This window comes from Enhydra lutris, unplaced genomic scaffold (genome assembly GCF_002288905.1).
Source record: "Enhydra lutris kenyoni isolate GAN:26980312 unplaced genomic scaffold, ASM228890v2 scaffoldscaffold55, whole genome shotgun sequence".
Lineage (NCBI taxonomy): Eukaryota > Metazoa > Chordata > Mammalia > Carnivora > Mustelidae > Enhydra > Enhydra lutris.
Window position 1 is genome coordinate 15971849 of NW_019154139.1, and position 14373 is coordinate 15986221.

General features: G+C 51.7%; 1 protein-coding gene across 1 annotated transcript; it reads left to right on the forward strand.

Annotated features, from left to right (window-relative positions):
• The first annotated feature begins 274 nt into the window (after positions 1 to 274).
• LOC111157550 (cytoskeleton associated protein 4) lies at positions 275 to 8801 on the forward strand. The gene is made up of 2 exons (XM_022519057.1): positions 275 to 829; positions 7045 to 8801. Exons 1-2 carry the CDS (start codon positions 386 to 388, stop codon positions 8365 to 8367), a joined length of 1767 nt encoding a protein of 588 aa, XP_022374765.1. The 5' UTR covers positions 275 to 385; the 3' UTR covers positions 8368 to 8801.
• The last annotated feature ends 5572 nt before the right edge of the window (positions 8802 to 14373 follow it).

Below are 14373 nucleotides of genomic sequence, written 5' to 3' on the forward strand. Positions count from 1 at the left end.
CCCCGCCCCCGCCGCGTGGGCCCCCCTGGCGCCGCCCCCCGCTCGGCCCCCCTCCTTGGGGTCGAGGCGGCAGGGGGAGGGGCCGCGCCGGCCCCCGCGTGCGTGGCAGGCTCTCCCCGCTCAGCTCTCCCGGCCTCCCTTCCCGGGAGGCGGGGTCGGCGCCGCGGCGGCGGCGGCGGCGGCGGAGGCAGGCCCCCTCCTCCTTCCTCCGTCGTCCGGCCTCCTTCCTCGCGCGCTCGCCGCCCGCTCTCTCTCGGCCGCTCCGACGCCGGCAGCGCCCGCGTGCCGCTCGCCCAGCCCCGGGGGAGCCCGAGGAAGTTTCCCGGGCCGCGTGCCCCGCTCGCTCGCCTCGCAATCCGCGGCCTCACCCGCCGCCGCGCCCGCCATGCCCTCGGCCAAACAAAGGGGCTCCAAGGGCGGCCACGGCGCCGCGAGCCCCTCGGAGAAGGGCGCCCACCCGTCGGGCGGCGCGGATGACGTGGCGAAGAAGCCGCCGCCGGCGCCGCAGCAGCCGCCGCCGCCCGCGCCGCATCCGCAGCAGCACCCGCCGCAGCATCCGCAGAACCAGGCGCACGGCAAGGGCGGCCACCGCGGCGGCAAGTCCTCCTCCTCCGCCGCCGCTGCCGCCTCGTCCTCGGCGTCCTGCTCGCGCAGGCTCGGCCGGGCTCTCAACTTTCTCTTCTACCTCGCCCTGGTGGCGGCGGCCGCCTTCTCGGGCTGGTGTGTCCACCACGTCCTGGAGGAGGTCCAGCAGGTCCGGCGCGGCCACCAGGACTTCTCCCGGCAGAGGGAGGAGCTGGGCCAGGGCTTGCAGGGCGTCGAGCATAAGGTGGGTACCCCGGCCCCCAACCCGCGGCCCCCGCGCCACAGCCGGGGCGCTGGCTCTGCCCAGGCCCCGGGGCCGGGACTGGAGCCGGGCGCCCTCCTCGGGCGGTCCTGGCCGGGGATGCCCGGTCTCCAGGCCCCCAGTCCCCGGGCTGTCCCCAGACCCTCTTTGTTAATGGCCGCGGAGGAATCAGGCCCCGAGGGATGGGCCGCCGGGAGGATGGTCAGGCCAGCCGGCTGGTCAGGGTGGGCCAAGGGCCTGTCACAGAGCATTAGCGGTGACCTGTAAGGAAGCCGCCAGGCTCTGGGGAGCCCATTCTTTTTGGATTAGGAACCGCTGAATGGGCAGAGTTGTCTGAAAAGGAGGTTGGAAGGGACACCAGCGCATCCCTGGAAGCCTCGGGCAAGGCCGCACCTGGGCTCTCCCTGTGGGAGACATCTGAGCCAGGTTTTAATAAATCCCGATCCTGGGGAAGGAGAAGCAAGTAGTCATACTCATTTGCGAAGTTCAAATGAAATATTACCTATCTTCAGATCCCTTGTGGACCAGTGTCCCCATGTGGGCCTTTGAAATAGCATAAACCAGCTTCAGAGGAAAGGAAAGGCCCCCAAATATTAGAGGGTACTGGTGAGTAATACCACAGACACTTTTATATGATGTTAAGAGGGCTTACTCACTATCTAATCATCATAGCCACTCTGGCGGGGAGGGAGAAGTAGTAGTTTTGACTCCATTTTCCAGATGAGAAGATTGAGGTTTAGAGAGATGGAGTGAATTGATAAAGACCCCAGCTGGTGAGTGGCAAACTGCATGAGAATGTCTAGGCCACTGCCCAGTTTGGGGTCCACTGAGGCCTCTCTCAGGTATGGATGGACCCAACTTTCACCACACAGCCTCTGAGGTTCCCACCTGTGTGTTGATACACCAAGCGCATCTCCCTGAGTCTCATCCCTTCTCGTTCCTCCTCTTCTGTCCTCCACTAATGTCTTTGCTCAATGAAAGTTGGTTGTATGATGGAAACAAAAAATCCCGCCACCACTTCTGAGCCCGGAACTGCTGCCTCCTTTTCCCAGCATGCTGCCTGCCCTGCCAAGTTTCTATCGACTTTTGTGGAGTATGCAGGACTAGGAATTTCCTCTTAAGACTGGCAGAGCAACTGGAATGAGTCATCCTGCTCCATGCTGCAGGCCAAGGGAGGTGACTTTTCGGAGAGACTTAAGTAGGCAGTGCTGCTTTGTCTATCCTGAATGTCAAGTCATAAGACGAACTGCTAGAGTATAATCACTAGCCTCTCGTTTCCTCCCTCCCATCCACCCAGTTACCAGTCACAATGTTCATTGAAGTCTGATAGTGATACGGTTGCTTGTTGGCACTGTGCCGGGGGGGGGGGTTTGAGGGGTGGTGCAAAAAGGCACAAATAATGTTTGCAAAGCAGCACGTAAGGAGTTTTTAGTGGAGGGTTACTGCCATGTGAGTTCGGAAGAAAGAGGGTGTGGAGTTTGCCTGGGCCCATGTCCCAGTGGCCAGGGCAGTGCCAGTGTAGGCCTTGCTGATGGTCAGGAACTGTTGAGAGAAGGAGCGGAGACACACAGGCAGGGGCGCTGCCTGTGTGTGTTGAAGGGACAGCAGGCGGCTGTCTGGCCTGTAGCAGAGTAACATTTAGGAAGTAGTGAGATGAGAGATTGAAGTTGAGGCCCAGATGGGGGAGGTCTTGAATAGTAGTTGAAGAAACTGGGCTTTACTGTGTCTGCTTCTCCCCTGCCTCTCCCCTATTCCCTCCTCCCCAGCTCCCACCTCTTCTCTATCAAAGCTGTGTGTACATTCCATTTGGGGGCTGAGTTTTCCTGTCTACACAGCAAGGGGAGGGCTCTGTCCAGGTTTTTTAAGCATCCACCTGGCTGTATGCTGTTGGAACAGTGTCCTTTCTTTTTAATTTAGCAGTGTAATCAAGCTGTATGTGATGCCTTGGATTTATTGTGTACTCATCTCTTTTGACTCTCACAGCAGCCGGAAGAGGTGAGCACGAGTAGACCGCCCCTTTCGCAGATGAGGAGAGTGAGCCCTCGAGAAGGCCGAGGAAATGCAAGGTCACACAGCTAGTAAGGGGCAGGGCTAGGATTCATACTGCAGTTAGCTCCTAGGAGAGTCTTAGCCCTTTGTTCAATTTATTATCTTGCCCGTGGCTTGTGAGGTGTGTAGTAGCTATTCAGTTAATGCCTGGTCCGGTGATGTGGAGCTCAGAATGTGCCCAGAACAGTACTGAGATTTGACACTGTGTGTGGCTTTGAAGAGTGAGCAGTGGTGACTCCTCTGAAAGCCTAAACTTGAGCCCCTTTTTAACTCTGTGATGCTTCGTGCAGGGTGGGGTTTGGTTCTTAGCAGGAACCTATACTTACAGTATTATTATTCGTAATTAGTATTCAGCATGGGCTAGGCATCCTATTAAGTGCTTCCCAGCCACCCTCTGAGGCAGGACCCATTCATTAGCGCTTTCCACAGGTGGTTCAGCCTGGCCTGGAGCCTGCGGTATTACTCGTTCAAGGTCACACACAGCCCCTAAGTGGGGGACTTGGGGTCAGAGTCAAAGCAGTGCGACTTGAAGCACGCCATAGGGCCGCTTGCCTGGTCTCATTGTGCAGATGGTCCCAGTGTTGGGAAATGGCCCAGGTCTGCTGAATGACCACAGCCTGGGCAGAGAAGCTGGCCTGTCCTTCCACGGAAGGTTCAGTGGGCACAGTGGGTGCGGGCTTCCGAAGATGCTGGCAGTTCGGTTGGAGGCTGGGAAGGGCCCGTGTGGCCCTGGCGGATCCAGGGTGGCATAAAGTGATGGGAGGGGTAGGCTTAGGCCCAGGAGAGACAGTTGAATGAGATGAGCGGTTGTTTGTGGAAGAGTGAGTTCTCTGGTTGTGTTTCTTTGTTTTCTCGTCTTGACTGGAGGAGTCAGAGCTTCTGAGGGTAGGCAGCATTTCCTCCACACACTCCATGCACGTAGAACAGGTTTCTGCTAGAGCTTATCACTGGAGGTTAAGAGCTCAGGTGGTGACCTCACACGTTCTGGGATTTTGGTGCTCAGCCTGACCATTTCCCAGTTTCCTGATTGGTAAACTGGAAATCATTGGGAGCCACCCACTCATGAGATAATTACGAAGTACTGTGCATATTTTTTGGTATACAGGAAGTGCCCTGTTGAACGGCAGCCACCACTGTCTCCCCTTGTGCTATGAGCTCCTTGAGTGCAGGGATCCTGTTCTAACCATCGTTTTTCTCTTGTGTTCTGCCCCACCATTTAGTGGGCACCCCACATATGTTGGGAGAACAGATGCATCCATTGCATATTGATTATAATGAGGTCTTTGCATGGAAAGATGTACAGCTCACGACACCATCAGTAGGGGGGCGAGTTCTGTATTATTTTCCTAGTGTTGGGGGTTGATGTGTTTGGTTTCATCCATAATTTCTGATCTAGTCCCCTTCCTTGCCATTTGCCAAGAGCCAGCCCCTGTTAGGGGCGACAGGGATCACAGGGGAAATGGACTAGCTCAGTCTTCAACTAGGCTTTGTGCTATTAATTAATTAATTCCTGCTTCATTCGGAAAACACTGCAGGAACGCCTGCCACGTTGCAGGTACTATGCTCGCCCGGCCATGCCTCTATTCTGAGTGCTGTGCACAGCAGGTGGGTGCTGTGATTGAACAGCTTAGTTTTGGAGGTGAGTTCTCCCTGGTATCTTCTCAAAGTACCCTTTATGAGTCAGGTTATATTGAGTTGAACGGGGAAATTGTCTAGTATTCCCAAAACCTCATTTTCGGAAGTGAAAATCTCATTCTAATCTGTCTTAACATCACAGACTATTGGAAACCGAAAGGGACTTTAGAAACTATTTGTTAATAGACGAGGAGTTGGGACCTGCAAAGTGAGTGACTTATCTGTGCTCCCTGAGCTGGTTTTAGGTGGGGCTGGCACCGGACCCCCGAGCTGCTGTTTGTTCACCATTCACTATGTGTCAGGCAAAACTGAAGCTGTAGATATCTTCACTCTAGCTTAATCCTCCCATGACGAGCCTAGATAGAGTCAGGTACTGTTTTGTTCCCGTCCTGCTGCTGAGGTAACTAAGGCACAGACGGGTTGAGTAACATGCCCAGGATCACACAGCTAGGAAGTGTCCGAACCAAGATTTGAACATAGCCAGTCCGGTTCCAGAGCTCATGCTGTTTTATTTTTTGCCTTGTCGCCATGGAAGTATTTAGGCATAAACAGAAGAGATCGATATAATGAGCCCCGTTTTCAATAATGCTTTTTTTTTTTTTCCTTTGCTATTCTTGTTTGTTTCATTCCATCACCACTTCTTCCCTCCCATTTTGTTTTGCTCTTTAGGGACTGGAGTCAGAGCAGGGTCTCTGAAGCCTTCTCTTCCACCCTTTGCTGGGTGCCCACCTGGTCTCTCTTGTTCTCAGATGCTCTGGGTGTTGGGAAATAGCCCAGGTGCGGGGCGTGGCTGCAGCGTGGGCAGAGAGGATAGCCTGTCCTGAGTCGAGAGATTCAGCAGGCAAGGGTGGGGCAGGCCCCCTGGAGGGCCCGTGTGGCTCCGGCAGACCCAGTGGATATCGACCCAGGATCTAATTTGCACTGAACATTAGTTCATCCCAAGTATTTCAAGATTTATTTCTAACAAATAGGAGCGCCTTCTCTTCCCTTTTGGCAAAACACAGTATATTATACCTAACAAAGTTAACGGAAAGGCTTGCTTCTCATCTAATACTTAGTTCAAAATCAGATTTCCCGAGGACCCCCTTAAAAATATCTCTTTTATAGTTGCTTTGTTTGAATCAGGATCCGTGTATAAGTCCACACATTGCGTTTGGTTGGTGAATCTCTTAAATTTCTTCTAATGTGTAATTTTTCCCGACTTTCCCCTTTAAAAATGCCATTCAATTATTGAAGGTCCCGGCTCTTTGTCGTGTAGGATTTTCCACATCGTGGGTTTGGCCGATTGCGTCCTCGCTGCGTGTTTTTCTCTTGCATGTTCCTGTGAATTGGTGGTTAGAGCTGGAGGCTTGAGAGATTCAGTGTTTTTTTGTTTTGTTTTGTTTTGTTTTGTTTTTTTGCAAAAAGTGTTCTGGGTGGCTCTTGTGTGTCGGTAGTCCCTGGCCTGTCAGGCTCGGCACATCAGACCAGTTCTCTGGAGAGGTTCCAGGTCAGACCTTGGTTAGTGGAGAATTTATTTAGGATGAGTGTGTCGTGGCAAACAGGAGCATAACGTGCTCACAAAGCCAGAGAGTGCTAAGGGAGCGTCTGGACCAAGTCATATTTTCGGGTGAGGACAGTGACTTGGTCAGGGCCGCCCAACTAGAAGTGGCAAGCTAGACACCTGAACCTTTGTCTCGTGCCTCCCAGTCGAGTGTCTCCATGTGTCTCAGCTTTTTTCCTGTGAAAGGAAGACTTTTCAATTGCAGGAGCTAGAAACTCAGCCTCACTGGCTTAAAGAGGGACGGGAGAAGGGAGAGAGAAAATGTATTGTCTTTTTTTTTTTTAAGATTTTATTTATTTTATTTGTTAGAGCGTGAGCACAGGCAGAGAGAGTGGTAGGCAGAGGCAGAGGGAGAAGCAGGCTCCCAGCCGAGCAAGGAGCCCGATGTGGGACTTGATCCCAGGACGCCGGGATCATGACCTGAGCCAAAGGCAGCCGCTTAACCAACTGAGCCACCCAGGCATCCTGAAAATGTATTGTCTTAAACCAAAAAGTTCAAGAGCAGATTCCTTCTGGTGTAGCTGTACCCAGAGATGCAGATTGTATCTACAGAACGCTATCTTGCCGTCTCTTAGTTTTGCTTCCCACTGTGCTGGTTTGATTCGTAGACTGGCATTCTTCGTGGTCCCGTCTGAGCCTCTCCAGGCTTCCCCCATCCCATAACTAGCAATCCCAACAGAAGGTTTTCTTTACCAGTAGTCTTGGGATTGACCGACTGGCCGAAGGCCCATCCCTGGGCTGATCACTGTGGCTTCAGGAGAGAGGACCCCTGGAGCACTTGGAAAGGGCCTTTAGGTTGGTCCCACAAACCACATGGAATGTGTGTGGCGGGAAGGTTCTTTCTCCAAGGCCAATTATTGTTCCGTTCCTGAAGAGGGACTCAAAGCTGGGCAGACAAAAGGAAATATAGCTGTGTTGCATGGAACTCATCAGCTCTTCTCAGCAATTAACGTGTGGATTTTGGTTACAGGTGCAGTCTCTTCAAGCCACATTTGGGACTTTTGAGTCTATCTTGAGAAGCTCCCAGCATAAACAAGACCTCACGGAGAAAGCTGTGAAGCAGGGAGAGAGCGAGATCAACCGGATCAGTGAAGTTCTGCAGAAGCTCCAGAACGAGATTCTCAAAGACCTCTCCGATGGCATCCACGTGGTGAAGGATGCCCGGGAGCGGGACTTCACGTCTCTGGAGAACACGGTGGAGGAAAGGCTGACGGAACTCACCAAGTCCATTAACGACAACATCGCCATCTTCACCGAGGTCCAGAAGAGGAGCCAGAAGGAAATCAACGAGGTGAAGGCGAAGGTTGCCTCTCTGGAAGACTCCGAGGGGTACAAGCAGGAGTTGAAAGCCTTGAAGGAAGCTGTGAAGGAAACACAGGTCTCTGTGAAGTCCAGAGAAAAGGACATTGAGGCCCTGAGAAGCACCCTCCAGACCTTGGAATCTGATGTCTACACCGAGGTCAAGGAGCTGGTGAGCCTCAAGCAGGAGCAGCAGAAGTTCAAGGAGGCGGCCAATTCGGAGCACCTCACCTTGCAGGCCCTCACAGAGAAGCTTCTCCAGTCCGAGGAGGTCACCTCCCGCCTTCCCGAGGAGATCAGGAGACTCAAGGAGGAGCTGCACCACCTGGAAACGGAGGCCCTCAGGCCGGAAGAAGATGGGGTTTACAAGCACGCTGGCTCCTTAGCCGCGCTCCAGGAGAAGAGTCAGGGATTGGACTCCAGGCTCCAGACCGTGGAAGGTGGCGTGGACGCCGTGCAGATGGCCTCTGCGCGCCACAGCGAGAACCTGGAGGCCCTGCTGGCCAAGAGCGAGGAGCACGAGCGGCGCCTGGCCGCCCTGCAGGAGCACGTGGCCGGCCTGGGCCCTTCGGAGGCCGACGCGGGGGGCCTGGCCAGCACAGTGAGGAGCCTGGGCGAGGCCCAGCTCTCGCTCTACAGCGACGTGGAGGAGCTGAAGAGAAGCGTGGGCGAGCTCCCCAGCACTGTGGAGGCTCTCCAGAAGGTGCAGGAGCAAGTCCATACACTGCTGGGCCAGGACCCGGCCCGGGCGGCCCCCTTGCCTCAGGACTTCCTGGACAGACTCTCTTCTCTAGACAACCTCAAAGCCTCAGTCAGCCAAGTGGAGTCGGACTTGAGGATGCTCAGGACTGCCGTGGACAGTTTGGTCGCGTACTCAGTGAAAATAGAAACCAACGAGAACAACCTGGAATCTGCTAAGGGCTTGTTAGATGACCTGAGAAATGACCTGGATAGGTTGTTCTTGAAAGTGGAGAAGATTCACGAAAAAGTCTGAACGCACGTGCAGGGTGCGGAGTTGATCCAGTTTCTCATGACCAAAAAATGGGTTGTTTTCTCCCGCGTGCCCTACCCCCCGGGTTCTTGTTCCCTCTTAAAAAGCAGTGGACCCCCCCACCCCCCACTGCCCGAACACCAAGGCATTTTATATTTTTGTGCCCAGTTAATTTATTTACGATTATTACCACACACCATTGGTTTCTCATGTTCTCTGCTTCTGCTTTTGGTTGGTTTCCTCAAGGCCCGGCCCCTGCTAGTCAGAGGGGCCTTCTAGGAGGGATGGCTCTAGTGTCTGAGAAGAATGGCTTCAACTGGGGATTAGCAGAAGCAGATTACATGTGACCTCACAAAACCTTGCCTGCCTGGCAGATTTCAAGTTAAAAAAGTCGGGGGAGGAGGCACTTTTCTTTCTCATTCTCTTTAAGGGCCAATAATTTTTCCCTTTTTTTTTTTTAATACTTCCGGCCGAAGTTTTCATGAGCTGCCACTCACTTCTTGTCTTCCACTTAAACTGGTTAAAACTTACAAGTGTCAGCTCTGATTTGGGAGGGGGACAAGCCCCTTGGTTTTTAGTTGATAAGAACCAGCTGCTTGACTTGATGGCCACCTCCCATGGTGTGGGGTGCCTTTTCCATTCCTGAATCATCTTGTGATCTCCAAGGTAACTATGCAAAGAATCCAGATGGTTCTGAATGTGAAAGCCACAACACCTCAGAGTCCCCTGTGGCCAGCCTGTGTCACCTCTTGGTAGAGTCCCCAGATAATACGTTGGTTTAATCCCGGAAAGGGGACTCCTTGGAATCCTTCAAGAAATGTGTGATGAGAGCGGGCCACAAAGGCATGGGCTGTCTCCCTGGAGAATGGAGGCCATTTGTTTTTATTTTCTCATGATGTCCATGAAGAGGTTTGCTGTCCCAGCAGACCCCCATCTGTCAGTGAGGAGGAATGTGCATTTTCTGTAGTTTTTTGCTGTTTCCCTTCGAGCTGTACTGTTCTTTAATGGCTGTCTTGCCTTTCAAAAAAGAAGAAAAAAAGAAAAAAAAGAAAATTAAGAGAAAAAAAGGTTTGTTTAGTTTACTGTGAAATGAACTGTATGGCTTATTTACAGTATTTTTAATTCTTAATAAACACGAGCTTTGTTATGACTTTTCTAGAGTGGTGGTTTTCTGAGAATTTAGCAATTGCGATGTATTCCTTAGACTAGAAAGGTTGGGAAGTTTTCGATTTTAAGAGTGTTGCAATTCTAAAAGCAAGGTGGCCTCATTCTTAGGCCTGGGGACGTGCCTTTGACCATTTGCAGGTTTGACTAGGCATTTGCCAACTCTGAGCTACAGCAGAATCTGCTGGGAGCTTTCAACAATCCCTGGGCCTGCCCCCACGGATTCTGATTCTGTGGGCGTAAAAAGGGTTGCATTAGCGTTTCAAAGGCTCCCTGCTGATTGGAAAGTGCACTGGGGTTGAGAACTGTGGTCGTGGACCATCTTAAGTGACCCGCAGCCTCCAGTTTCTTGGGGAAACGGATTTTGGATGGCGTTCGTGGAGTCCCTGTGTGCCATGCCTTGTGCTAAGCGCCTGATGGGCCCCTATATCTTTCTCCTAATATTCCCCGGAGCCAGGCGGGGGCATTCTGCATTTTACTGAGGGGCCGCAGGCTGGCAAGCTTCGAGTAAGATCATTATTAGCTAGACAGGGCTGAGATTCGGACCCAGTCCTGCTCTTAACTGACAGGCTACTCTACCTTCCACCCTCAAGAGGCAGGACCACCCCCTCCCCCACCCGCCTTGAGGACCCTGAGGCTGCAAGAGCTCTTCCGGCCCATGCAGGGTGTGGAAGGGGAGGAGGCCTGAGTGCCACTGTGGTCTCCTGCTCTCTTTTTCTGGCTGGTGGCCCCCATCCCAGAACTTTTTGGTTAGTCCTTCTGGGTCCCCGAGGCAACATCCCCCTAGGGCGTCCCAGCCCCTGGCTTCTGTTTTTCCAAAGCCGTTTGCAAATCAGGATGGGCCCTTTATTGGTATATTAAAGTAGACGAGTTGGTAGATAAAGGTAATTTAGTGACCAGGTTTGCCCTCTTTTGTGGAGGGTACTGGACAGCATAAACTTCCACGCTTGGGAAGATGAAATTTTGGTTTCTTTTCAGGTTGGTTGGTTGTATCAGGCATTTTCTTGATCTTCCTCTTGACACCACCTGTGCAGTCTTTAATGTCAGGCTGTGGAGTGGTTTAATAGATTGTCATTTATTTTTTAAAAAGAGTATGTTTGCTTATTTATGTATTTATTTGAGAGTGCACTAGTGGGAGGAAGGAGCAGAGGGCTCTATTCCACGACCCTGAAATCTCGACCTGAGCCAAAATCAAGTCGTACACGCACTGACTGAGCCACCCAGGGGCCCCTAATAGATTGTCATTTAATATGAGGGTAGAAAACCTCTAAGGGTCGAGAAACAACCACATTTAAATTCAGACGGTGAAAATAAAAAGAAAGCATTATGAATTCACAACATTGCTGATGGTGGGGCAGTTAGAGGTAGATCTTACCCCAGGTAACAGCCACAGTCCTGTCTTGTTCCTGTGTCTGCTCATTCCCTCAGTCGGTGAACGTTACTGAGCCCACGGCCAGTCATTTGCTAAGTGAATTCAGGATGCACCAGATGGATCCTTGTCCTCAGGGGGCAATGGTCACATCAACAGGTAGATGTCCTAGGGAGTTACAGGTGCTATAATCAGTCATAATGGGACACAGAGCGGGGATCCATCCGTTCCGCCCCCTTTCAGCTGGGATGGTTAGAACAGGCTTGCAGAGGCCTGTGGCAAGTCTCGGAATACCTCCACACGGGATGGGAAACTTCAGGAAACCGAGCGCCCCACCCCTCGAGCGGAGAATTGACACAAGTTACTGACGATATTGATTAGACTGCGGGACGACCCAGCACCAGGGTAAGAGACTGCAGCGAAATTGCCCAGGCGAGGCTGTCAGCACATGGGTGGCCCAGACCGGTGATGACCCCTCACGGGGTAGCTGGGAGGGCGGAAGGAGGAGAGGGATGAGCTCAGCACAGCATCTGGTACAGAGAGCTCCAGGGTCGTCCTGCCAGAGTTAAAAGACTGAAATATTTCTGTGCTGCTTGGTAAAGAGCTGCAGCCCTGAGCCCGCTCTCCCCACCCCCCACCCCGGGGGACCACAAGACTTCAGGGCCCCTGTTTCAGCCCCAAGGCCAGTGTTCATTCTGGTGAGTGGGCACCTGGGCTTTACCGGGGTCAAAGAGTTTGAAATCACCCCATGTCCTCCTCAGAGCATGCCTCTGAGCTAGGGATCTGGTTTCCCGGGAACATTTGGGCACACCCCTACCAGACATCTCAGGTTCCACAATGAAGTCCTCATTTCTCCCAGGAGTAAGTGGGACCACTGCTCCCCCCGTCACTTGAGCCAGAAGCTCAGGGGAGCCCCGAGTCCCTGCTTCTCTGCATCCATGCCTGCTGGAGCCCTGACACAGCCGCCCCCATCCCTCGTCTTCGCTGCATCACTGGCCGGTGTCTGAAGCCCAGCAGTAGCCCCTCACTGCACCCCTGCGTGTTCCCGGGAACAGAAACCTGGGGTGTGCCCTCAGCATTCGTTCAACAAATTCAGAGAGCACAGCTCTGCCGGACACCAAGGAGATGACTAAAAACAAGACAGGCTTCCTGCTTTCAGGATTCTCGTGGTCCAGTTGGAGGAGACCAGCAGTAAATACGGGAGAAAACAGATAGTAAACATGCAAACTGCAGTATCTATCTTGAGATACAGGAACAGGTCAAGTAGCCTCCCTGTCCCTAGCCTTCTCCCACTCAAGGAATTCCCTAGGGGTGACCGGCCGGTATGATCTTTCTCAAAAGAGGTAGAGGTAGATCTTACCCCAGGACTCTTCTCCACTAAATCCTTCAGCTTCTCCCCTTTGGCTTCAGGAGAAAATTTCAACTCCATGGTGTGGCTGAGAGAGAGCTTTCTGACTCTTCTCTCCCAGACAATGGGCCTCATCCGCTGTGCACTCTTGCTGGTAGGTGCACTGACCAACTGAACCACTCCTCACCTCAGCGCCTTTGCATACACTTCTTCCTTCTATTCAGAGTTTTCTACCTCCCTGAACCTGAACCCGAGGCTGAATTTGGGAGATCCTCCTACAAGTTCATACGTTTCAGGCTTCTTGCTCTGAAAGAGCTCCTCCCTCTGTATTCTGACTGCTCTCTCGTCTGACGATGCACTCCATGGTTGATAGGGTTGTATTTTCTGTATCCACAGCAATATCGCCGTGCTTGGCCCATGTCAGTAATGATAAAAATCACATTTACTAAGTACTCACTATGTGCCAACCACTATTCCGAGAGTGTACAAGGATTCACTCACTCAATTGTCGCAGCAGTCAAGGAAGGGTTCTATTACCAGCCCCATTTTCCAGGTGGAGAAACTGAGGCACAGAGAGGTTAAATAATTTGTTCCAAATACTTACTTGTCACAGCTGGTAAGTGGTAGAGCGAGATTTGAACCCACTGGTCTTAAGTTAAAAACTGTGCTCTGAACTACTATAGACTGGTTTCTTTTCCACTTAAAAACACCTGGGCTTTGGGGGGGGTTACTTTTCATTGAAGTACGACTTGCATGCTTTATGGCATATGCATATCTAAGGCAGACATAGCTGATAGGAGTTTTACACGTTACATCACATACTAACCCCCCAGTGAAGATATACAGCATTTGCAGCATGCCAGAGACTTCCTGGGCCCCGCGGCCAACAACCCCCAAAGATTACCACTATCCTGTTGTTTTGCCCATTTTTGAATTTCATATAAATGGACTCATGCCATGGTATTCCTTAAAAAAGTAACTTTATGAAGATATAATTCACGTGCCATAAAATCTACCCCATTAAAACATATTAACTATCCTTAGTATATTCCCAGAAGCCTGGGCCCATTCCTATCCTGATCAATCTTGCCCTTGTTACATATAAAAAAATAGGCTGCCCGTAGGTGTTCAGTACCATGAGTGGCTATTAGGAAGCTGAGACTCCCAGTGGAACAGGGACGCGGTGCGTAGTCACATGCAGCATGACACATGCACAGGTAGCAGGGGCTGATGAGGTCCTGGACCTTAGCAGTGGCCTGCGCAGCATCTAGTTCTCCTTCGGGTGTAACAATTCCCCTAGTTTTCTTTAGAGAATCACCCCTTCCCTACCATCAGTCCATCTGGCTCTGAGACTGACCACAATGAGCCCATGACCCAGTTTTGGCAAATGAGAAATTCTGTTCTCCTGGTCTGATTTGTTCCAGATGAATACATGTCACAGTCTGGTCCACTGACTACTGCTGGAACTTTCTAGAAAGGAGTGTCCTCTATCCATTGGGGCGGCCAAGCTGGCAGGGCATAAACCCCGGGCCACTAGGGACCACCCTATGTGAAGAGACCACTGAGAAGGAAGCCAGTGTTGAAGAGAGCAGTGCTTAAACATGGTAACAGTCAGGTTCCTGATGACATACTTTAAACACCTGGATCCATCCATGCCTGAAGCTCCAGAGATCTTGTTCTTTCCCACACAGAATCTTATACACTTTTCATATGTATATAGGTGACATGGAGTCATGTAAAGAATGGGCATAACAGCACTGCTTATGATGAAAAAAATTGGAAACACCTAAAGAGTCTGGCATCCTGACCAGTCAATAACTACATTATCATTTGTTCATACAATGGATCTCAAAACAGTAATAAGAAGGAATAAATCAGAATCCTGTATGTCAGTGCAGATAAATCTTTCAACTAAAATGCCAAGTGGGGGTGCCTGGGTGGCTCAGTGGGTTAAGCCTCTCTGCCTTCAGCTCAGGTCATGATCTCAGGGTCCTGGGATCGAGCCCCGCATCGGGCTCTCTGCTTGGCAGGGGGCCTGCTTCTCCTTTCTCTCTGCCTGCCTCTCTGTCTACTTGTAATCTCTCTCTCTGTCAAATAAATAAACAAAAAAATTAAAAAAAAATAAAAT